Consider the following 25000-nt stretch of genomic DNA (forward strand, 5'->3'; position numbering starts at 1 on the left):
GGCAGCGGGGTTGATCTGTAGCGCCGTGGCAGGCCGTTTGCAAAGCTGCTCGGTGGAAATCGCAGCGAGGTCATTTCGGAGGGCCGCTCGCGAGTCGCTCCGGGAGGTGGCACTGGGGACCGGTTCTGCCTTGTCGAGGGGGAGATTATTGGCTGATTCAATCCATGTTCGAATGGCATCGCATTTCAGATAATTAACGTCGTTAATGTGTCATTTAGCAGGGTATCATTATCACCAGCCTGGCAATGTATTATCGGTCATTATTAACCCGCGGTGTGTATTTTTGCATTTTTTACACTGTTTTTTAAGTAATGTATCTCTGCCTAAGGTTGTCGGATGTTATCGGATATTGGAAAAAATCAGAATTCATGAGCTTTCCTTCCTAAAAGAGGTCAATTAATTCCTCTTTCGTAATTACGGTTTTATCTTTTTATAACTGAAGTATTATCCTTATCTGTCGGTGCGTCTGTGCGTCCGGGAAGCTCTTTTATTGGCATGAGCGACGGTGTCTCTGTAAGCATTTGTAGACATCATCTGTTTACGGAAGAAATGATGCCCGTCGTGTAAATGTTTATTTGCAGAAGCGATTATGACTAACTTTCAACCTTATTTACTTCAGCATCATATTTTGGATATTTCTCTCATTGTTTGCAAGTTATATCGACATTGAAGGTATAATTAGACGTTGCTAAAATATATGTGTAGTCATTTTCTGAAGTTAAATGTTGTGATAATGATTAAGATAACACAACTCGAGTAAGCAAAGATTCTTTTTATCGCATTGGTACCAGTAGACATTAACTGAATAGGCTTATCGACCATGAAAATGTTTTTAAAATGTGTCCTTGAAATATGCTGCGAAAGTTTAGTGAACAACGCCATTCCCCCCAAAATGTGGGCAATCAGAGCGAGTCCCCGCTGCGTGTCCGTTAGGAAAATGGAAATGAAAGGCAGGCCAACGAGCGTTCCTACGTCCCCTAAATATCCTACATAGCGATCACACCGTCGCAGGATCTTGTGGATGCCGAGGCTTACCTGCTGCCGGCGAAAATAGGCGAGCGCGAGGCAGGAATTTTTCCCTCCTGACTCCACACGGATTGGAGGGAGGCGTCCCGGACCGCGCCAAGTCTACGGGGAACGCAACCCACGTTTCACAACCGTGACGCTAGCCTTTTCGAGTTATCCGTTCGGTATTTTACCCGCAAGAAGGAGGGGAAGGGGAAGGAGAAGAAGGAGAAGAAGAAGGAGAAGGAGAAGGAGAAAAAGAAGAAGACAAAAACTTATATTACAACAAGAAAAGACGAATCTAATAATCGTAAAGACCCCCTTGCATAAAAGACCTCAATTCAGTGCAGTAACAAGGGTTGGAATTTTGCTTGCGATGTGAATGTACGTGTTGGGATGAATGAGGAATGACTTCGCCTTGCTTCTGTGATGAATGTTTGCTTTATGAGAGTAGAGTTCTTTGGTGTGTTTTGTTCTGTGATTCTACTTGTGGGTGTCGAGCATACATGACCTGTAATTATATAGTTGGTGATAATAGGGAATTTGGTCGTATAGAATAAAAGACTTTTCGAAAGAATGATGAGAGTGACTGTAGATAAATTAATGATTATGAGAGGATTATGTGAAATCAGATTTATTTGGAAAGGTAACATGGTCCACACTCATTTGCTCAGGATTTCAAACACGGGAGCATTATGGTTTGTTTAGAAAGCAGGTGATTTCAATTTTCCATTTTGTCTTGTACACCAGTTTGCTTGTTTTTGGATGTATTAAACCGCCTACAATACTTTATCATTTTTCTATACATTTTCCGTTTTTACATTACTGTTTCACTTAAGATGATGATCAGAGACATTTTAAAACGATGATTAACAGTTGTTGTAAATTATTCTAATACTCATTTATTTCTTATTGTTTGTGACGTGGAGCAGTAGAGCACATAACATTAAGATTTTGAAATACAATAAATAAAACTGAATAAGGTAGATAGAGTAACAGCAAATAAAGTGAAGTAAATTTAAACCTCATAATAACCGAATACGGTAGAAGGAATAACAGCAAACAAAACCAGATAAACTCGGAAGACATAAAACACCAGTGTCCTCCGCGCCCCCCGTCCCCCGCCCCCCGCCCCCGGATGCACCCCGTAACTCACCCCCCCCCTCCCCGCAGCCCGGCAGCGGCAAGGGCGGCATCCGCATCCACGAGGACGCCGGCGGAGGGATTTACGTGACAGGCATCACCACCCGCACCGTGACCTCGCTGGACGAGACCATGCAGTGCCTGCGGGCGGGCGCGCTCTCCCGCACCACGGGCTCCACCAACATGAACACGCAGTCCTCCAGGTCGCACGCCATCTTCACCCTTCTGGTCAGGCAGCAGAGGCTGGCGCCCATTCAGGTGGGTGCGCGGGCGGTCCTCCGAAGGACTTGGCGCTTCCAGTGTTATTGTTGATTTTCTTCCTCTTCTTGTTTCTGGTGTAGGGTTTCATCTTTGGGAAGTGCGTTGCTGAGAAAGATAATTTTTTGCGCTGCATTTGCTTTCTAGCCTTTCTTAGCAAACGTAAATTAGAAGTAACTAAATCTTTGAATAACAAATTTGTCATTTTAAGTCTCTCCAATATGGTATATCTCTAACCCCTTTTTATATGAATTTTACTTATTTTCCCCTTTTCGCCCTTTTTCATATTAATTTTACTCATTATCCCTCTTCCGCCCCTGCCAGGATGCGGAGAACACCGAGGAGGTCCCCGAGTTCGAGACGCTGACGGCCAAGTTCCATTTCGTGGACCTGGCCGGCTCGGAGCGGCTCAAGCGCACGGGGGCCACGGGCGAGAGGGCCAGGGAGGGCATCTCCATCAACTGCGGCCTCGTGAGTGGGACTTTTTTCGGTTGTTTTGGTCCTTTTAGTTTTTTTTTTGAAGGTTGTGTGCTGGTTTCTGATATTTTTTTTTAAGGATTTGATTGCTTGTGATGAGAATGTTTCATTTCACTAATATTTCACTATTCTTTTTTTTCTGAAGGTTGTGTGCTGTTTTCTGACATTTTTTTTAAAGGATTTTATTTCTTTTAATTTGTTTTCTTTGTGTCAGAACTTTCAAGTTTGTGTCAAAGGAATCCATGAGTTTGCTCAGGAAATCATGAAAGCTGAGAATGAATGTAATAACATGTGGGATTTTGAAATTTAAAAATAAGGCATTATCACCTGATCTTTTTGTAAGAATTGTAGCCACACGTTTCTCTCTTTCCTTCATTATTTCTTATAGATTTTCTAGATTTTCATTTATACATACACCATACGACTCATTAATTAATTCTTTCATTTTCGTCAATGTGGAATTTTCATTCATAAATCCAAGTTTTAGTATATTTTCATTTTTTTAAATATAAATTTTATTCATAATAAATAACATTTTTTTCCCATTTTTTGTTCTTTTGTTTTATCCATTTCTTCCTCCCAACCAACGGCTCTGACACCCCCCCCCCTCTGAATTCGCAGCTGGCCCTCGGAAACGTGATCTCAGCCCTGGGCGACGTGAGCAAGAGGGCGACGCACGTTCCCTACAGAGACTCCAAGCTCACGCGCCTTCTGCAGGATTCCCTTGGAGGTGGGCGTGCGGGCGTGGGAAGGGGAGGTGGGCGGGCGGGCGTGGGAAGGGGAGGTGGGCGGGCGGGCGTGGGAAGGGCGTTATATATGTATTACCGCTTGGAGGAACATTGTGTCATATTTATCTGTGTATCTTTGTCTGTCTACCTGTATACCTGATTTCAAATTTGTTATTCTTCCTTCTTTCCTACCCACCTACTTATTTACTTACCTGCCCTTACCTATCCTTCCTTTCTACTCACCTACCAACCTACTTTCTTACCTACCTTGGTACCTACTTACCTCCCTATATACATACCTACCTCCCTACCTATCTACTTACCTACCTCCCTGCCTATATACTTACCTACCTCTCTACCTTCCTACTAACCTCCCTTCCAACTTATCTACCTACCTATGTACTTACCTCCCTCCCTACCTACTTACCTTCCTCCCTACTTACCTCCCTCCCTACTTCCCTCCCTCCCTCCCTCCCTCCCTCCCTCCCTCCCTACCTACCTACCTACCTACCTACCTACCTACCTACCTACCTACCTACCAGTGTACTTACCTATCTCCCTCCTCCCTCCCACCCTACTTCCTTATCTATCTACCTATGTACCTACCTACCTACCTACGTGTGTACTTAACTACTAGTGTACTTACCTACCTCCTCCCTCCCTTCCTTCCTTCCTTCCTTCCATCCTTCCTTCTTATCTATCTACCTCCCTTCCTCCCTCCCTTCTTATCTACCTACCTACCTATCTACCTATCAATATATATAAAGCCAGAAATATGTCTTTCTTCTTGGTGGTGGAAGTGCATGCCATGTTTCTGTTTTGGTGGTATATCTTTTATTAAAAAAAAAAAAAAAAACACACACACAAATAAACAAACAAACAAACATGGTTTCTCTTTCCTCTATCCACAGGTAACAGTAGAACGTTAATGATTGCGTGTGTCTCACCAAGTGACACAGACTTCATGGAGACGTTAAACACCTTGAAGTATGCCAACCGAGCACGTAACATCAAGAACAAGATTATGGTTAACCAGGATAAGGCCAGTAAAGCCATTGCAATACTGCGGCAGGAGATTCAGCAGCTGAAACTGGAGCTGATGGAATATCAACAGGTATGGGAAATATGCAAATTATAGATGATTGTTAGGGATTTGGGTGATCATCATTTTGTAGATTAGTTTTTCTTTTGATTTATGTGTGTATTCTAAGAACTTATAATGCATTTATACTGGATGATTGTGTTTATATTTTGCAAAAGGAGCGAAATCTTTGTTGAGTAGTAATTGCTGTCTTAATTCCTTTTATCACTTGGGATGTCTGGATGTACTGTAGTTGCTATTGGAATTAGATGTGGTGTTACTTACTGATGAAGTAGAATTTCACTCATAATGTGCCTTGCAGGGAAAGCGCATTGTTGGGGAGGACGGAATGGAAGCTATCAATGATATGTACCATGAGAACCAGATGCTTTCCACTGAAACCAACAACTTGCGTACAAGAGTGAAAGCGCTACAGGAGACAGTAGAGGTGTTAACGCAGAAAAACACCATGCTCTTGGCAGAAAAAGAAACAAGTGGATGGGCCAGCTGTAAGTTTAGTATTACAGATTATATTTGATGAAAGGGACCTTGTGCTTATATGTGTATATGCAAATGTGTTACATCACTGTGTAACTGATTCACAACCTTTACTTTTCAGCTGGTGAGGACAATGATATGGCTACAGTTGTGCAAGGTTATCTTAAGGAGATTGAAGACCTCAGAGCAAAGTTGTGTGAGAGTGAGAACCTCTGCCAACAACTCCGAAAGCAGCTCAATAACCGAACCAATACCCTTGGCAGGATGTCTTTGTCCCCTCTACATGTCCCAATGTCTGGTGGGTTGCTGTTTTGCCGACTGTTGAATTTCATAATAAGAGTAATTGAAACTTGCTTTTAAGATTGGTCATAGATTTAATTGGATGTAATATTTCATTTACTGTTGAATTACCCCTAGTTATATTGCTATATTTTAAAAATATTTTACAGGGTCAATGTATAGTGAGGTAGAGGAAGGCACGCAGAGCTTTGCCGAGTTGATTGAAGAGGCCAAGAGGGACTTAAATAAAGACCTCCAGGTAGTTGAAAGGAAGAAGAGGATATCAGAAGGGTCAGGCTCTGCAGATGAAGATGAAGATGAAGCAGAAGCAGAAGAGAATGAGGAAGCAGAGAGTTCTGATGAAAGTGGGGAAGATAAAGGTTGGTTTAGATGCCTCTTACGCCACCTTGTTTTGTAGGTTTTCCATCCTCCCAATACTCAGTAATTTCCAACTGTTACTTACTCTCTTATTGCTATTTTATCCTTGTTTCCTAAGCTCACTGAGAGTGCTATATTTAACATGTTGTGGCAGGTGGTACCTAGCAAGAATCAGTACAGTATGCTGATCTAATATTGATATGGAGTTATTGTATACTCTGATTTGTATACTGTGCTATGTATTCTTTTAAACTTCTCAAATTTCAGACTTTTTCTACATGGGATATTACAGTAAGCTCAAATTGTGTTTGGAGTGCTAGGCAATTCTTAGAAAGCTTTTCATGCTCTTTCTAAGTCTTAGAGCAGTTAGGCTTCAAGTGTTAGTCTTTATCTCTGTGCATTAAGGGATTTTTGCTATTGTAAGAAGATGAAGTTGACTGTTGTGTTTGATCTTAGTGAATTTTCTAGCAAACAGGATAGAGATGATACGACTATCATTGAGGTTTGGGGCCGAGATATACATATACACTATTTAAAAAAATGTTAATAAAAGAAATTTCAAGCAAGAATGATTATTTATGATAAGATTTTGCAAAAGTAGATGGATCAGTGTATTTCAATGTTTAAATGAAATTATAAGGGCAGAAATTGTTGAATGTAAAATATTAGATTTTTAAAAATAAATTAATGATATACAGGAATAAAGAAAACCATTAACTTACAGACAAACTAAAAAAACATTTATGATATAAACCCCAAACCCTGTGATACCCAAAGAGTGACATAGCAAGCACAGCTGCTTTTTACCTATAACAATAAGTGGTGCTTGAGTAGAATTAATACCCGATTGAACCATTTTTTCCTTGCTGCTAATCAGACGACGAGGAAGACTCTGATTTAGAGGAAGAGGAGACAGGTAGGCTGGCTGAGGGCGGTCTGATTACTGTGGTCGCTTCATTTTATCTTTTTTCTGATTTTTCTTTGGTTTTTAATGCATTTATTAGAATAGTGTTTAGTATTTGTAGTTTTGTTTTGTTTGTATTATATTACTATTCATTAAATTGTGGTAATTAGTATTTTTCATTTGATATTGATTATTATTTATTACTGTTATCAACATTGTCAATGATAATGATGATAGTAATGGTAATATTAACAATAATTACTTTTAGGATTATCATCGTATTGATAATAATATTGCGATTAATATAATTAGCATCATTATCACTATCTTATTTTTTTTAAGTGCCTTCTGTTATATAGATTTTTGGTTATCAGCCTCAGTTGATAACATATTTTGCATCCATTGATATGAAAGCATAATTTTTTTGTGTCTATCTACAAGTTCTATCCATTGATATTGCTGTAACACATGTATTAATGATAATGAAAAAAAGGAAAAAGGAAAAGAGAAACCCAATGAATCATGAATTATATGATTGTTCTGGTCCACAGAAAACCTTAACGAAGAACTTGCCGAGCTGACGAGTGAAATATCCATCAAGCAGAAGTTGATAGAAGGCCTCGAGCAAAGCCAGAGGCGGCTGGAGACCATGAGACAGCAGTATGAGGATAAGCTGAATGTCCTCATGAACAGGATCAAGGCCACCCAGGAGGAGAGAGATAAGGTCTGACTAAGTTTTTATTGTTTCGATATCAAGTTCTTTTTTGGGTGTTTAGGGTTGGTGATGATTTTTTTCATGGAGAGTTGTGAGGGACCTGTTTTAAAGATATTTTCTGTTTGTTTTTGTGCTTGTTGTGTAGACCTTTTTATTTAGTTTGGAGAACATATTTGGTTGATTTATAGGGCATATTGGACTAACTTATACCAGTCATTTCATTCAGACGAATTTTCTCACCAATGTAGGTGCTGGCACACATCAAGGGAAGTAGCAGTGCAGGAGAAGACAAGGTGAAGCAAGTGAAGCAAGATTATGAGAGGAAGATCACCAATATGCAGCAAGAGATGAAGAAGCTCCAGGCTGCGCAGAAAGAACATTCCAAATTGATGAGAGAACGGTCACAGCATGAGAGGCAGTTGAGGACTCTCAAGTCAGATTTGGCAGAGATGAAGAAGACAAAAGTTAAGGTAAATATTGAAAGTACATGTATATGAAAATGTGCCTCTTTTTGTACATGATTTAGGTCTGAGGAATATTTCAGGTGTCTGTACTAATATATAAAAGTTTTCATTCCTTTTTGTCCCTAAAAGTAATGATTAATAGAATGAGATATTGTCATCTCTTTCTTTCATTCATTACGGATTTTTTACAAAAAAATGTTACAGCTCATGAACAAGATGAAGGAAGACAGCAGCCGTGCTAAGCAGGATCAACTGAAGAAGAACAAAGAGATTGCCCAGCTGAGGAAAGCCTCTCGCAAGCAGGAGACCTACATCAAAAGCTTGGAAGCAGAGAACCGGCTGAAGAATGTGGTGCTGAAGCGCAAGACTGAGGAGCTTGCTGTGCTGAAGAGAGCGCCGAGACAAGGCCTGAGTAATAAGGCTGCTGGAAGACTTAGCAGAAGTGAGTATGATAAATTAGTTTTGCTCTTAGATGTGTATAAAGTGACCTGATGCATATTTACAAATATTATGAGATATGTTGAATACTTCTGGAGTTTTGTTATTTCATAATTTCTTTCCTGTATTTCATGATTTTTCTGTGTTTGCCAGGAGGCGTGATGGGTCAGCAGCAGGTTTCGTTCTCTCCCAAGGTTGCCAAACAGAAGTGGCAGAACATTGAACAGACTATCAATAAGGTTGCTTACAACAAGCAGACTGTCAGCAGTATGGAAAGAGATATGGAGAGGTGATTTATTTTGATTTTTTTGGTTATTATGAAAGGTATTGTGAAGTATCTTGTGGATTGTTATGATAGTATTATGGTTCTAACATTCTTTTATTTCTCTCCTTCCTATTATCCTTGGTTGGAGTATACTGTGTTGTGGACAGTTTCAGTAGAAAACTGGAGCAACTATAACACTATGAAATACTGATGGTTGTCTGTATTCTCTCAGATGGTTGAAGGAACGTGAGTCCCTGAGCAGACAACTTGAGCGAGTGATGAGGAAGAGAGAGCGTCTGGACCCGGCAGACATCGCCAGCTATAATGATCTGAATGACCAGGTTGAGGCTCTGAAGGCCAATATTGACTACATCCATGAGAACATCCAGGAGTGCCAGGAGAACATCATGAGCATGGAAGAGAGCAAGGTAACGATCTTTCAGCATTATTGTTTACTTTTTATTATGATAATGAGCCTGGTGTTGTAGTATCTTCTTTAAGAATTTTGATGCTTACATATTGAATTTACAAGATGAATTCAGGTGGTATACTTCTTGCATTTAGGATAAGTGGTGCTACTCATGTTATTAACATTCTGTTTTTTCCAATTCTCTCCAGGAATCTTCGGATCTTTTGCAAACGGGAACTGTCACAAGTAGCTTAAACTTAGATGAATCACACTACCTCATTAGCAAGCTCATCAATATGACAATAAACCAAGCAACAATAGCAGCTCAGAGACAAGCTTCAATATCCGAGCTTGAGGGCAAGATGAAGCAGGTATGTTTAGTAGCAGATTACAGTGTGCAAAAAGGGAAAGGACAATTTTGGTATATTTCAATTATTTTTTTCTTTTTTTGTTTTTCAAAGTTGAAAGAGCTAGTCATGACTGAAAGTATTACATTATCATATTGATGCTTGTTGATAGAATTTTTAAGTTTCCGAGTTTATTTGTAGATAGTGAAAGGTGTATAAGTGAAACCTAGCCTCCTCCAAATTATACAAGAACTGGGTATTTACCTGGAATACAATTTGTTTTTGTTTTTGTGAAGATTGTTGTTTTTAGCCTAAAGGTGTGATGAAAATGCTTCAAGACAATAAGAAGATACACTCAACAATATCCTTACAAATGTATCTAACAGATGGAACAAACAACAAGTGTCCAGGAACAACTTTTGGCTCATGTTCTGGGAGACAAAGACCTTGAGGTTTACAGCCTCATGTCGTCCCTGGTGGCTGCTGAGGACAACACTCCAGCATCCACAGAGTCCTCGAGATCTAATTCTCCCACAGATGGGTAAGGAAATATACAATATGCTTCGTTATTTGATGTCTGTGATATAGTGTTTAGATTGATTATGATTATATAGTGTTCTGTGTACTTTCAAACATTGTTCTCCTTATTTTTTTTTTAATGATTGGTTCCAAGAAAAGAAAGATTTATACCTTTTGTTGATTTGCATAGTAATCCAACTAAGAACAGTTGAGATCTAAGCCTAATATAAAAACCATCAAAATCCAGTCCATGATAAAAAATGCTATCTGTGCCATCAGTATGTGTTAGATCTATTAGAAGTTTTATTTCCTAGAAATATAGTTTATGGGAACATTTGTTTAAAGCTACTTTTAGAAAGCATGCTTATGTAAAAAAAAAAGTAACTGTGCAGGTAAACAAAGTCTTCTCTCCCTAATGTAAGAGCTTCTATAATGAAATAATACAGGCTATGTTTGTTGCATTGATTAACATTTGAAACTGTAGAAGCATTTAATGCCAAAAGAGAAACCCCAGGTTAGTTTAAAATGGGGGAAAGACATAGCAATTTTCTGTGAGCTTCAAGTAGCAGTACCGAGTGTGACCCCAGCTACCCATTCCTCCATCCCTCATAAACCTGACTCCACCCTTTTGTTTTTTTGTTCCATTTGTTTTTGTTTCAATTTATTTGGTTCACTTGTTTCATTGCTTAGCCACTTTCCTCCTATGGAGAAGCTTTTAGATACAGATACCTGCCTGCTGATAACCTCACTGGTTATAGTGCATTTAGTGGATATGCTAGTGGAAAAACTTATTGCATTGGTTGTATCAATGATTTCCTAGCGACATTAGCAAAGTGGGTCACTGTAAGGTATCATCAGGAGCAATGTGAACAACATGCTGATGGACTTGTTCTGGATGGTGCTACTGGAGAGAGGCATGTATGAAGCATGCACAAAGCACACAGAGACAGCTCTGGAGGGGAACTGGGCTCAGAAAACTATGACTCTTATCAAAATGTATGGGTTCCCTTGCATCCCTTCACTTCTCCATATACACCAGGATTGTTGGGAGAGAATTCTAAATGTAGTGACCTTGGCATGTTTAGTGACAAAGATATTTTCTGTCTCTCCCTTTCCCATCTCTCGTGGACTCCCTTTCCTCTCTGTACCCTCTCCCAAAACCTGAATGTAATACTTGTACCCTTGTGGCATATTATTATCATTTACTTCTCTTTATCAATGGCATGGCTTCCAAAATACTCAATATACAATCCTTGTATTCATTCCTTTTATACATGCTCACCCTGTCCTGCTATGTGCTAAAACCGATTCACTTCCCCCCAACCATTCTGCTCAAATTAAATATCTCCTGCATGTTGCTTTGTTATTGACTTCTCATTACTGTACTTTCAAATTACACCTTTTTATTTACTTTTGATTTAATTTTCTCTGGTAACATAACTCCTTATTTGGTAACGGTTCTTTTGTTATCACACTTGCCATTGTAATACGATGCCACCTTCCCTTTGCTTGCTTTGCCTTTCCTCCTTTCCTTTCCCACTCCCTTCCTCCTTCCCCTTCCCCTCACAGCCTGATGGAGTCATCTGCCACTTCGCTAGTCTTCTCCTCCGATTCCCTAAAAAGGCGAGACAAAGCGCGGCGCAAGACTGCAACAACGGAAGACATGCTCTTCACCAACGGATCAGAGAAAAATGGGAATGCAAGTGGCACGGATACCAGTGCAAACACCACTCCAGCTGGGACCATAGTCGGTGCAACTTCGATAGCTGTCCTCGAACGTCTAGCAGCAGAACGCAGCAGTGCAGAACGCATGTCCTCAAGTCTGGCGATGGATCGTATGGCGACAAGCTTGGAAGGAGATGATGGTCTTCTAATGCCACCTCCCCCTAGCCATAGAGCAGTCCCCAGAGTCACTTCAGCTCCAAATCCACTTAAGTATGTCATACAAAATAGTTTTATATTAATATAAATTATTATTGTTGTTATTATCATTATTGTTATTATTTACATTTCTTCCTAACCTCTGCTTTTAGTGTTTAACATTTGGTTTATACTAATGTGTACTTTTATACTGATTTACATTTTTTTTTGTTTAAACTGCTAATCTGCTTTACACCCATGTATACTTGAGTAGATTTAGGTAATATAACACTTGCGCCTAATGACCTAAGCTAACAGGTTCAGGCCGGGTGCTTTCAGATTTTCGCGTTAGAGTTTTTTAATTGGTGTTTTACAGTAACAGAGTTTTTTGTCTTTTATTTATTTACTTTTGTCTTACATTTATCAAAAGTATAATAAGTATAGGTTACCTTATGAGTTTGCTGCTTGATAGCCTTTAGTTTGGTCTTGTGACTGTGGAAGCTTTCTTTTGGTACCCTGCTTTTTTAAAGTGATTTCAAGTGTTGTTACTGAGTGTGTCTGTAAGGTTCAGTGTCTCTCTTCTATTTCCAATGATACTTTTTATTTTTATGAATTTGATTTTCCCTTTTTTAAATTGTTATTGTTACTGTTATAATTATTATTTACACTTTATTTGTCATGTAGTTGTTATGCTAGACTAGCATATCTGCATCATGACAAGGACATGAGGTCAAGCCAGCATCATCAAAGTGCCACTGGAAGTTACAAAATTTCACACTCGATATAGTACGTGTTAGTGTACGGAAATTATATATAGATAAGAAAAATAAAGAGAGGAGAGAAAAAGATTGAGCTTCACAGTCCAAAACCAGCATTAGACCAGTTAACATGACACTAACCAGATTAGAGGAGCCTACACTAACCTCTGGCCTCGGTTTGGGCTGGCTTGGCTTGCAGGAATCTGATGACCTATCGGCCTGACAAAGCATCACCCATTCTTAGTCGCAAGACATATGACCGCCAAGATTCCACTTCTCCCCGACTGGGTAGAAGGTCCCTCACCTCTCTTAGCACCTCTAACCTAAATTATTCACGACAAAATTCTGCGTGAGTAGCGGCGGTGAGGTTTTATGTTAGAGTATTTCAGAGGCTGAAGTGATTTTTTTGAGATGGTTCAGTATGCTTGTGTGTTAAATTCATCATCTAATTCACTGTAGGTGTGAAAGAAAAGATTTTTGATGTTATGGTTGGCTAACATGTAACAATAGACATATGATGTGAGAAGAGAACTGTGACAGCTGTTTTGTGTGCGTGTGTGTGCTTGACAGACCTTCACACTTGCACAAAATAGGAAGTCGGAATAGATGGTTGGAATTATATTCAATCTTTCTTTGCAGAGATAATAATCCAGAAATGACCCCGCCAACATCTCCCACCACTTACCGGCGATCAACATCTCGTGAAGAAAATGTTTTCTCGCGCTTAACTTCAACCACCTCCTCGACTCGGGAGGCTCGACCAGACACGGGCATTATTAACCCACACTCTGGGAGGGTACGTGATTAACAGTATTTATCATTTTAGAGAGGGTGAGTGAGTGGATGAAAGCATTTATATTGTTGTACATATGTGTTTGTATGCATTTGTGTGTGTTGTGTGCATGAGCATATTTGTGGGTGATTGGGTAGTCTGTACAGGTGTATGTTGATATATGTAGGTAAAAGGCCTTTAGTGTGTGAATGCAAGCATATGTATGTGTTATGATGTGACATGTATCTGCTATACTGACATCCTGGTTCTGTGTTTATTTGTGTGTATGTTTGATTTCATATGTGTGAAGATAAACACCTGATATATATTTAGGTGAAAAGATGTTGCATTTCCAGCAAATCAACAAAAATGTATGTTACAGGTAAGCCAGCGATCAGTACTGGCATGTACACATGTGGCTCAGGGGCACTCAAAGGCTGTGCTGTCAGTCTATGCTACTGATGACCTACTCTTCTCTGCATCCAAAGGTAAGGGGTTAATCCTTTTCTAATTATATTCCTAGTATTCTTAGAACAAAGTATAGCCTGCAACAGACGAACATGTTCTATGAATATATGTGATTTTCAACATTCTTATTGATTGTGATTGAAGGGACAAAGTTTATCCTACTACATCTATATTTTTAGATTTATGTAACATAATTATTTTGTTTATTCATATGTATTTATTTATTTACAGCAGTAAATTTTTTATGTTTTATCTGCAAGCCTTATGTTTGATGATTGTAAATTTTTTAAAAGTTGTATTATCTTGGTGATAAATCTGCTCATACATTTTTATCTGGGCTACACTTCTCAGCTTTACTGCTAAATAAAGGAGATCCTGCAAAGACGTGCAGATGTGTTTACATGCATGCCTGTTTTTATGTAAGTGAAAAAGTATGGAGAGATAACACCTTAAGAGCAGATAAAATATGCAAAATGTTTAGTTTGTTTGGAATTAGGCAAAGTAAAGTCTTAATAATTTTTCCCTCCTGTCCTCTCCAGATCGTACAGTTAAGGTGTGGGACTTGGTACGAGGCCAAGAGATTCAGTCTCTGGGAGGTCATCCCAATAATGTGAATTGTGTGAGGTACTGTGAGTCACAGAGGATTTGCTACTCTGTTTCATCTTCATTTATAAAGGTAAAGTAATGGGTGTATTGTTCTCATTCATGGATGGAATTTCTTTCACTTCCTATAATTGGTTTATTCTTATAATAAAGGAAAATTATATGTTTAAAAGATCATAATGGTAAATTCATGTCTGATTACAAGGAACATCCCACAGAAAATTCATATGTATGTTAGTCATCTTTTGTTTTCCACCATCAGGTCTGGGATATCCGAGAAAATCCAGCAAAGTGCGTCAAGACCCTTAGCTCAGCAGGATTAACTTCCTCCGGGCCCATGCAATCAAGCACTCAATCAAGGACGCTTCAAATGCCACCAGGAGAGACTCTCATCACAGACATAGCTGCATCCACTTCTACTAATATTCTCTACTCAGCTGCTGGCAATATTGTTAGAATATGGGACTTGAGAAAGTATGTTTGTTTCAACAGTTATTTTTCTTTTTCCTGTTGTGAATATTAATGTATATTTTGTTGTGCTTATTTTGAGGATAAGAGAAATACATACAAAGGGGTTGATGATCTTTGATGAGCAATATTAACATAAACATATTTTTTGCAGGCACACAGCTGTAGGAAAGCTTGCTGGGGGTCACCAGGCAGCTGTCATGTGTCTGGCTGTGGACTCCACTGTTCCAGGCCAAGATGTCATTGCAACAGGTTCCAAAGATCATTACATCAAGGTATGTCCATGTAATTCTAGTTAAAAAAAAATAACATCTGTTATTTTATTTTATTTTATTTGTCTTATATTCAAGTATTTATGCCCACATATACTTTACATGGATGCATAGATGAAGATTTTTACTCTTCTGATTGTTATGCCTACAAAGATGTGCATATATGAATGAAAGATGTTTTCTCATAACAGATGGATTTATTTTAGTGATCTTTAAATTCTCATTTACTTAGCATATAAACAATGTCAAAGTTTTATTGGCTATTTCATACAACTAATTCCTCGCTCTTTGTAAAATCCCAAACAGGTGTTTGACATCTCAGGAAACACAACTGGTTTAGTCAACCCCAGAATAAACCTGGATCCCCCTCACTATGACGGCATCCAGTCCTTGGCTCTCTATGGTGATATGCTGTTCTCCGGCTCACGGGATATGTGCATCAAGAAGTGGGATCTACAGCGAGGGGAGCTTGTACAGTCTCTAAATAACGCACATAAGGACTGGGTGTGTGCATTGTGTTTCACTCCAGGAGGACAAATTGTTTTGTCAGGTTAGTGCTGTGGATGTTATTGCTGTTTATAATTATTATTACTTTTTTCTTATTGTTAGAGTTTATTTACATAATCTATTAGATCTTATTGTGATTTTTTATAAGATGAAAAAGGTCATCTGTTTTCTCACTGCCATTGATATGAGGAAAGATTAAACTCTTTTTAACCACTATAATTCTTTTATCATCCTTAGTTGTTCAGACACTAAGTGGTTTCATTAAATATCTCAGGTTGTCGAGGAGGTGTAATAAAGATGTGGTCTACTGAGAGTTGCCAATTGATTGGTGAACTTCGAGCTCATGCATCTCCAATTAATGCCATCACTACTAATTCTACGTGCATTTTCACAGCATCCAAGTAAGTGCACATGGACATTTTATGTGACCTTGTTTCATATGAAAACTGGTTTTCCTTCATTTCAGAGTATATTTTTTAAGGAAAGGCTATTGTTAAGTTGTTAGCATCCCAATGTAAATTGATAACATCCCATTGTTTGCAAGTGCCTGTTATGTAGACAAGGGAAAAACTATAGACTTGGTATGGTATTAGGTATTACAGAATGGAAGGGGAGAGGGATTATATAGTAGGGATGATGTGTATACCTAGAAAAGCCGATACCAAAATTAGAGGATAGTGTAAGCAAAAGACATTACTAAAAAACAATATTGTATGTTGTCCCTCGTATATTTGTTTCAGTTTAATACGCAAAAAGTCTGAAAAAAAAAAAAAAAATTTTAGTCTGACTTTTCATTTCAGTCTGACTTTCTATTTTCAAGGACCATAGTTGTTCAGGTCATGTGGTATGGAAATGTTTTTGTTTCCGTTTTGCTCCAACAAGACATCTGGAAGTTACAGATACATTGTACACTTAAATTTCTACTTTATGTAATTATAAAAGGACACAATAGCCTGCACTGCTAGTTCCTTTATCTTCTGTTCAAGTAGAGTGCAAGTGATATTTTTATATATTGCATGATCCTCACAGACATTTATAAACTGAAATGCTGCACATGGACTTAGTTAAGTGAATCATTTTAAGAGAAAAGTCTAATCTGAAGGGCTATGGGAGTTTCAGGAAGGTCAGACAGATATTTTGAGAACATTTAAAGATTTGTACATGATCAATTTTAAGGAACTAAGTATCATCAGATCTATGAACTGTTATGAGAATTATGTGAGCAAATGCATTCATCAACCATATCACACAGTTAACTTCAGAACACAAAACCAGTAACACAACCAAAGCAACAGCACATGTATATGCATGCAATGGCCATGAAGTAACATGCATGCAAAGACACCCATTAGTCTGTCACATTCAGTTATTGATGTGGCAGGAAATTTTGAATCATCGATCAATTCATCAATGAGTTAGGTCACACATGAGCCCTAAAAGAATTCTCCCTTCTTCTAACGCCTCCTTCTACAACCCTTCAGTGAGGGAGACATTCGGGTTTGGAGGCCCCTCGTGGGTGTTGCAGCCGGGAGAACCTTTGAGCTATCCCTCTAATTTCTCTCCGGCAACAAGCTATAGAAAAAGTGAAGTAAAGGTTCGATGTGCATGAAGATGTGACTGTAATTAGTTTCAGAATAATATAGTTTGATTAGGATGGTTTTCTCTTCTCTTTGTTACCAAGATTTTAGGTATTTTATGCTTTAATATGGAGCTGCAGACTTAAATGTTTAGTTGATGGTATGATAAGCTTTGACTGATTTAGTTTATTCTTATAATATGCTTGGTTGGATGGACATGACTAAAGAATTTGTAGAATAATATAATAATCTTTAATATATGTATATACAAAATATGAAGACGCATGTTGGTGTCTATGGCTTGTGATGTTTCTTTTACACAATCACTTTTCATTACAAAAATCTGTCTTAGAAGACAGATGAATACTACTATTTAAAAAAAAATCATTAATGTAAATACCCTGCCCTTGCCTTGCATCTCTTGTTTATATCACATCTATTTTTTGAATGTCAGTTTTGTTATTCTTCCATTTATTAGTTATGAATTAATTTCTACCACTATTTTCATAATTATTCTATGTGTAGAATTTTCATTGTGTAGATAGTTCCATGTGTTTTTATCCGTGTTCTCATCTTGTGATGTTAAAAGATATTTTTCTGAATTGGCGAATCTCAGAGTATGGGAATTCCAAAAGATTTGTTTGCTCTCAAATAATGAAAATTTGGAATATAGATGTATTTGCATAGTTGGAAGGAATAGTGCACCAGCTTTTAAGATATGCAAGTTTCCCAGAATCCAGTTCAACAATTTCAGGAACATGAGTGTTAATTAGGAATTCCTAACAGTGAGTTTATATTAAACGTAGAGGCCATTGAATTGCCTATGTTTTTACAGGAACGTGCATCTCTATTCTTGCAAATGCTTATTATTTATAGCTTGTATTATGGATGAATAAGGAGTCAGTTGTTTAACTGAATGTTATAATGGTGTCTGTTCTTTTATGTAGAATTTTATATGTATTATATAATGTATATTGTGCGTGTTGTGTCCATCACTCTCTCTCTTACTTTGAGCTTTCATACACTAGGTTGAAACAAGAGGCTGGAATAAATAGCCTGTATCTATAGAGTGTAAGAAGTACAATATCCATTATCAGTAAAGAAAAGTGAGTGAAGGCCACGAAAGGCAATAATTTTTTCTCTCTCTTTTAGTTTGTAGTATTACAGCTGCTTGTTGTAAGACAAGAGATTGCCATTGTACCAACAAATAAGGCGTTACTGTTGTAATAGTTATTACATTCTCTAATGGAATACTCATTATATTTTGTTTGCTTTTTATAGGATGTATGGTTACATATATATATATATATTTTTATTTTTTTTGCATACTCTGTTTTATGTATAAAAGAATGATCATTCAAAGATTTTTTCCTAATGCTGGCTGGCATTGACAATAAGTGTTGGTGCTGAATGAAATTTTAGGATGAATGGTGACCTATAATTTATTTTTGAGTGTTGTTGATGTGCATAGTAGTGATTTAGGATTTCAACCAGCTGGCAGATGTTTGAAGAAGATATTCCTTGTGATAATTCATGGTACCATTTATTTTTCATTAAATGACTGATTACTGTATAAACGTTGATAAATTTAATCACAATAGGTACAGTATTAACATGTCCTCATTTGCAATTTTTTTCCTTTCAGTGATTGTACCATTGGCATGTGGAGGATGAGGACAAGTTACGACGTTTCACCGGAATTATCGGATGCTTCATGATGTGTCTTCTTTAGGGTTTATTCTTAAGAATGTCTCAGGCAGCTCCGACGTATGTCCTCATTATTTTACATGTTGTACTAGAGACCTAGTATTTATTATTTTTACTTTTGAATTGTCAGAAAAATAGGAATTCTGAGTACTGTCAATTTTAGGCCACACACTGAGGTTGTGGATTTTATCTCTAAAGGCTGGGAACTAAGATGATGCATAGGCTTATGCATTTCTTATGTTTTAAACTTACGAAACCTATGTGGTCTGGTTATGTTTGTTTCCATGAGCATTTTTTTTCTTTTTTCATAGCAAGAGGGAAAAGGCAAATCTTCTTGAAACTAGAAACTAGTTGTGTGATATTTATGCAGATTGTATAATGTACTTTTAAAAGTGACGGATAGAGAGAAATATGAAAATTCTAGGAAGTATTTGTTCTTCAGGCAACTTATGCTAATCATAATGAATTATATTATATATAATGAAAATCAAATGAAATACTAGTGAAAGTTATCGCATCAGCAGCATTCCTCCACCACATATAAATGGCTTGAATATCTTTATTTACTGTACTTCTAATTCTGGTAGTTGCATTACAATTTACTAATTCAAAGAGAGAATAGGTCGTAACGCGTCACAGGAGAATAAATGCAGTTCAATGTCTTTGCAAATTAATATTTCATACAGTTATATCCCATATTCACTGCACTTTGAAAATAACCTTTTGCCAGGTACAGCACTTTTGTGAATCTAGTTTAAGAAAAGATAAAGATTAAATAAAAGGCCATGTTATGAAATAAGTATGGAAGTGAACACTGCTGTGCTATAATGAGCATCAACTATAATGATGTAGTGAGGATAAAAGGGTTAATGTTTGCATGCAGGTCGTCAGGTCAAATGATGCTGTGATGACCGCACCAACATTCCCATTATTGCCATTCCAGTGAAGGAGTTTAATAGGTTGTGATCTTCCCATCGGTGGAGGCAAGCAGGCATGATGGTAGCCAGTTCTCAGTTATCGGTTTTAAAAGCCCATAGATATGGTGAAAGTGCTTGTGATTTATCCAATATCATCATATTTTGATATTTCTTACATATGAAAAGCTTATGGTGCAGAATGAAATATAAGCTTATTTTGTCTGGCGAACTTTTAAAAAGCTTGATCTTTTGTCAAGTAGTGATTCGTATTCTATCGCCATCATGTTCTGAAACCTCACCCTTTTTATGCTGGGATATGCACCCCTCCCCCTTTTTTAAGATAAAGATTTAGCTTTACAATTTACAGGAATCTGTCAAAATACCAAATTGGTATACTGTGTGCTATAGATATAAGTGTCTTACACATCTGTCTTACTATTTCTCTGTATATATGTATACATTTCATTTTAGTTCTAACTTTTGTACAGTCTTTTTGTTTTCCTATTTTCAGTTTCTTTGTATTTTATATTTTTTGCTGGACATATTTCCGAGGATTTTTTTTTTCTCAATTGAACCGAAGATGGAGAATTCATAATTTTATAGATAGAAGGAAAGTGTTCTTGCATTATGCTCATTATGTTAACTCTTAGAATTGTGACTAATGGTCATATTATTTTTATTTGTTCTTTTTGTATGTAACCAAGTATGCAAGGACCTTTGTATGAGTGTGAGTGTGTGAGTGAGTGAGAATTGTGTGATTTCTCACCTTCTCACCTTTATTAGTGGGAGTAACTTGCATACCTGTGACTGACTATAAGAACAGTGTCTAGTACTGTGATAGCTAGGATTGCTACAGTGGTTATGTTAGTAGGAGTGGTTATCTACGTGAGGATTTTTTGGTTAATGGATATATTGCAGAATGTTCCTGCATTGTTTCACCTTCAAATTATTTATAATGAATTTATCTAGGAGTATATCATTACAGTTATGGTTGACTCTGGTCATCGACTAAATTCATGTCCTAATCCATCAATGCCCAGTTGAGATTATCTGTTACAAGTGAAATTAAGCGAGATCAAATTATTGCAAAATGGTGAATACTTAGTAAAAAAAAAATGTGCCTTAGAAAACAAGATAATTTTCTGTTAACATGAAAAGCAAAACACACTTCTACTCCAGAGAGATCGCATTGTTTTAAGCCAACTGTGATAGACAAGTTGATGCCCTTAGTTCTGAATTTTCTTGTCAGTATGACATGGTTTTAACACCAACATCTAAGGGTCAGAATGGATTAATATGTTATAAAGGTTAAATACCATATATATGTATATCTGTATGTAATCCAAAGCCTGCTATAGCTTCTAGTTCACAATATACAGGTTATCTTAAAAAGAAATTAGAATTGCAGTTTCAAAATGGCAGCAGATATCTTAATCGACTTCCTGTTTGAGAGTAAACGACTACAGAATGGCAGAAATAATTGTATGACCAATAAATCTGGTCAAGAAATGGAGTATGCAGAAAAAAAATGTAGTATTATTTTGTTCATTAGTATTAAATGTTAGCATTGATGTAGTATCATTATATCTGATTCAATAAATTTTGACTTGTAGGCAGCATTTTTTCCTGATTGCAGCTGCTATAGTTCATTAAGCTTTGAGATCAACTCAACATTGTGGAGGAGCTTATCATGTTAGAAGACTGCCGCTCTGTTTTATTTCCATTTACCAAACTCTTAATAATTTTGTTCATTCATCACAAGGAAAATATTTAATTCTGTGTGTACTTGGTCTGAAAAGCAGAGTTTTGCTGCATCCCAATCACATCATACATGTATCTTTTTCAAATATTGGCCCCTTGCAGGAATGATTTCAGAGAAATAAAAGATATAACACGTCATTTTTGATTGAGTGAGTTGGGATGGTATTAACATAACATTACCCACCATGAACTTGTCACATGTAAATACTGTGAAATGTTCTGTGCAGAGAGTATTTTTATATGAAAGCAAACAGAATGAAGCAGTCACCCATTCGCCATGCTCTACCCAGAACAAGTAGATATGTTGTGTAACATGTACTAATAAAATGATTAAATACAGACAACGGTCTTTTTTACATCCTTATATAAAAGTCAGATGTGACCTTTAATGCTGCTCATAAATCCATACCACATTTGTATTTGATAGAGGAATGGTGTGTGCAGTTCATTACCAGGATTTTTAAAAGTGGAGGAAGGAGAAAATCATAATTTTATTATCAAAATTTGCATTGGTATAGAATGCCCAAATAACTGAACAGGCTCATAAAATAAAATAAAATAAAATAATTATTATGGTCATATGTAGCCAGATCCCTATGTTTTAAACGAATCAGTGACCTTAGCTGCTGACACAGTAGATAATCAGTACTAAAAGATAGATTATTTTTAATTAACTGATTACAAAGAGAGAACTCTAACCATATAAACAAAAGGGACTTAATGATGTCCACTCTTGTAGGGTGAGTTCAATTTTAGCTTGTTAAAATGGAGCCATCCACTTGCTGAACATAGAATCTTCACCCATTTCTTGAAAGTTTCTTTGATTATTTGTTTCCAGCAATTCCATACGATCTGGTATGAATGATGATGGTGATAAAATGATGGTAAACATTATGATGATAATGATGTTGATGAAGAGGATGATGCTGACACTGAGGATGAGGCTTAGGCTTGGAGGGGTCATCCCAAGACTCAGTCTTGTAGACAGATGCATTCTGACTCGCTTATCCTCTGACACTCCCATCCCCCACAGAGTACATGGGAAAGCTTAGTGTTAAAGCTTTTTCTCCAAATCTACAGGGGTAATGAGAGGAAATACAGCCAGTGTTTCTTCTCAGTGGTGCCCGGGGCACCTGTGCAAAGCCAAGGCAGAGACAGCCTAACCATAGCTTCTCTAGTGATATCAGTCACCTGATCTGACTGAGCCAAGATCATGCCACCCATCTTGCTGGAATAAGAGACCAAAGATGTGTTTCTAACAGCGCGTAATACTAATGCATGGTTCTCTCAACCTCCAGGATTTCCTCTTCAGCACACAAGGGAGCCGTGCATGACAAACATGCAAGTGAAATCCCAGAGGCATGACCAGAGGTGGATGTGATCTTACCTACCAAATTAGCTATTAAGAATCATTTGGTCATCTCATGCCAGCGAATTTACCAGTAGAGGAGCCCCTCCATGGAGGGGGGAGTGGGTGATTCATCTTAGAGAGGGAGTTCAAAGCCCTTCACAAAGGCAAAACAGTTCCTTCTGTGGTGGATGACGACGACGATGAGACGATGGTGACAATGATTATTATCAAATCTAATGAATGAGTACATAATAATGACAAGGAATTACTGCATCAAATGCGGTAAAGTAGGGATGGACCTTATTGCCTTTGCATGCATGTCTCATCAACTGCTCGAAGACCTGCAACTGGCACAAGGACTGATTAGTTTACCTTCCCTATATTGTGATTAATGTGATGACGTCATGAATGAGGGAACGTGATATTGGAATTGAGAGTACGAGATTACATCAGTTAGTAGAGTTACTTGAACTTCAACAACAACAGACACTTGGTAAAGAAAAATGCCAATCTCCTTCTTTGACCTGGACAAAATGCCTTTAAATGCTCAAGTAAAGGGTAATTCCAAATGTCAAATAATTATCTTTAAGGAGTTTCTATGAAATTTCATCGTTTGCGATCTGCTATGATCATTGACGAACTCCAAGTGACTAGTTATGAGTTGGCTACAGTGGTCAGTTTACAAGAGAAAAATACAAAGTCAAGAATCATATGAATAAGATTGAGCACAACCCTGCATATACCATTTCGGTCACATATTGTGGGTAACTCGTAATGTTGCAAAATACCTATTGCAAAGTAGCAGAATCGATTTCAAATATTGGTGAAGATTGATCATATGGTCACTGCAGCCACAAGGTCCATTCCGAATGATGTTCACACTCACTCACTCACTCACTCACTCACTCACTCACTCACTCTCACTCATTTTCTGTTAACATGTTAACCCACTCACTCACTCACTAACCCACTCACTATCTCTCTCTCCCCCTCCCCCCTCCCATTTTTTAAAAGAGAAAGAAGGAAAAAGATGCACATAGAAACCACATACTGAACATGAACATTATATGTGCGTCCTGAACAAAAGTATAAAAAAAGCAAAAGGATCAATTAGCGTCCTCCCCTTCCTCATGCAGCTACTCCTCCTTGGCCACACCGAAATGGACTCATCAGGAGGTATAATGTAATGGTGGCAGAGGTAAATGCACATTAAATTTGAAACGAGTGTCTGTACCAAATATCAATGACGCTTTTGATAACCGTGGTTACTTTTATTTTAAAAGTAAGTGTTTAGGCATCAAAATCAACTTCCTGAAATTATCTGATTTATTGTGTCTTTCATAAGGCAACTGTTTATTTGGAATATCTAATAAATAAAATCGAAAAGTTGTCAGTACTTTAAAAATACGGGATTCTCATTCTCATGTATAATTAATATATATATATATATATATATATATATATATATATATATATATATATATATATATATATATATATATAATTTTATATGTATGTATAATTATATATACATTTTTTGGGGATGGTTATTTTCAGAATGGGAAGAGAGTTATGTCAGTCTTGTTGGTAAATATATATATATATATATATATATATATATATATATATATATATATATATATATATATATATATATATATATATAAATGTATATTTATATGGACATGATGACAAAACACCCGATATCTGTAAGAACTATGTGCAAAGTCCAGCAGATCTCTCAGAGGCCCCAGGTATGAATCATATCCAACGCCATTTGGACTTGAATTACTTAGTATGCTTATTACTGCCAACTGGAATGCCACAGTGCACACTAATCAGCACAGTGATTACCCAACGTCCCAACGGGAGGCGGTAAATTGTCAATGAATATATACAACAATACTTGGTGGCAGTACTCTTCCATGTGGGACTCCGTCTGTCTGGCAGGAAATGTCCAACGAAGTGATAATGGCAGAAAATAACGACAAAAAATGTTCCGGCAGAAGAAAAACTTTAATGAATCCAAGCCATTTCCACGCAATTCGAAAACATAAATATAGGCCTATCC

At 37.4% G+C, this 25000-nt stretch overlaps 1 protein-coding gene and 1 long non-coding RNA gene across 8 annotated transcripts in view; one reads left to right on the top strand and one right to left on the bottom strand.

Moving 5' to 3' along the window:
* Klp31E (kinesin-like protein 31E) overlaps positions 1–21922 on the top strand; it is a 241789-nt gene extending 219867 nt beyond the window's left edge. Inside the window, exons 4-29 of one of the 7 annotated variants that reach the window (XM_070138872.1) lie at positions 2179–2406; positions 2731–2877; positions 3505–3613; positions 4523–4725; positions 5015–5201; positions 5312–5488; positions 5640–5849; positions 6725–6763; positions 7303–7475; positions 7715–7936; positions 8135–8372; positions 8522–8657; positions 8866–9061; positions 9252–9413; positions 9776–9930; positions 11478–11843; positions 12726–12875; positions 13166–13322; positions 13681–13786; positions 14306–14442; positions 14632–14843; positions 14992–15112; positions 15416–15659; positions 15891–16017; positions 17098–17210; positions 18839–21922. In XM_070138872.1, the coding sequence (XP_069994973.1) occupies positions 2179–2406; positions 2731–2877; positions 3505–3613; positions 4523–4725; positions 5015–5201; positions 5312–5488; positions 5640–5849; positions 6725–6763; positions 7303–7475; positions 7715–7936; positions 8135–8372; positions 8522–8657; positions 8866–9061; positions 9252–9413; positions 9776–9930; positions 11478–11843; positions 12726–12875; positions 13166–13322; positions 13681–13786; positions 14306–14442; positions 14632–14843; positions 14992–15112; positions 15416–15659; positions 15891–16017; positions 17098–17170 (4275 nt within the window). In that variant the 3' untranslated portion in view covers positions 17171–17210; positions 18839–21922. Of the gene's footprint in view, positions 1–2178; positions 2407–2730; positions 2878–3504; positions 3614–4522; positions 4726–5014; positions 5202–5311; positions 5489–5639; positions 5850–6114; positions 6139–6724; positions 6764–7302; positions 7476–7714; positions 7937–8134; positions 8373–8521; positions 8658–8865; positions 9062–9251; positions 9414–9775; positions 9931–11477; positions 11844–12725; positions 12876–13165; positions 13323–13680; positions 13787–14305; positions 14443–14631; positions 14844–14991; positions 15113–15415; positions 15660–15890; positions 16018–17097; positions 17211–18838 lie in introns of all 7 variants that reach the window. The other 6 variants (XM_070138832.1, XM_070139035.1, XM_070138926.1 and 3 more) reach the window with 6 other exon arrangements.
* Positions 14989–25000, bottom strand: part of LOC138866465 (uncharacterized) — a 59106-nt gene continuing 49094 nt past the window's right edge. The window contains exon 3 of the long non-coding RNA XR_011399586.1: positions 14989–15128. This is a non-coding gene — a long non-coding RNA (uncharacterized lncRNA). The remainder of the gene's footprint in view (positions 15129–25000) is intronic.

The sequence above is a fragment of the Penaeus vannamei genome, chromosome 1 (genome assembly GCF_042767895.1).
Source record: "Penaeus vannamei isolate JL-2024 chromosome 1, ASM4276789v1, whole genome shotgun sequence".
In the NCBI taxonomy this organism is placed as follows: domain Eukaryota; kingdom Metazoa; phylum Arthropoda; class Malacostraca; order Decapoda; family Penaeidae; genus Penaeus; species Penaeus vannamei.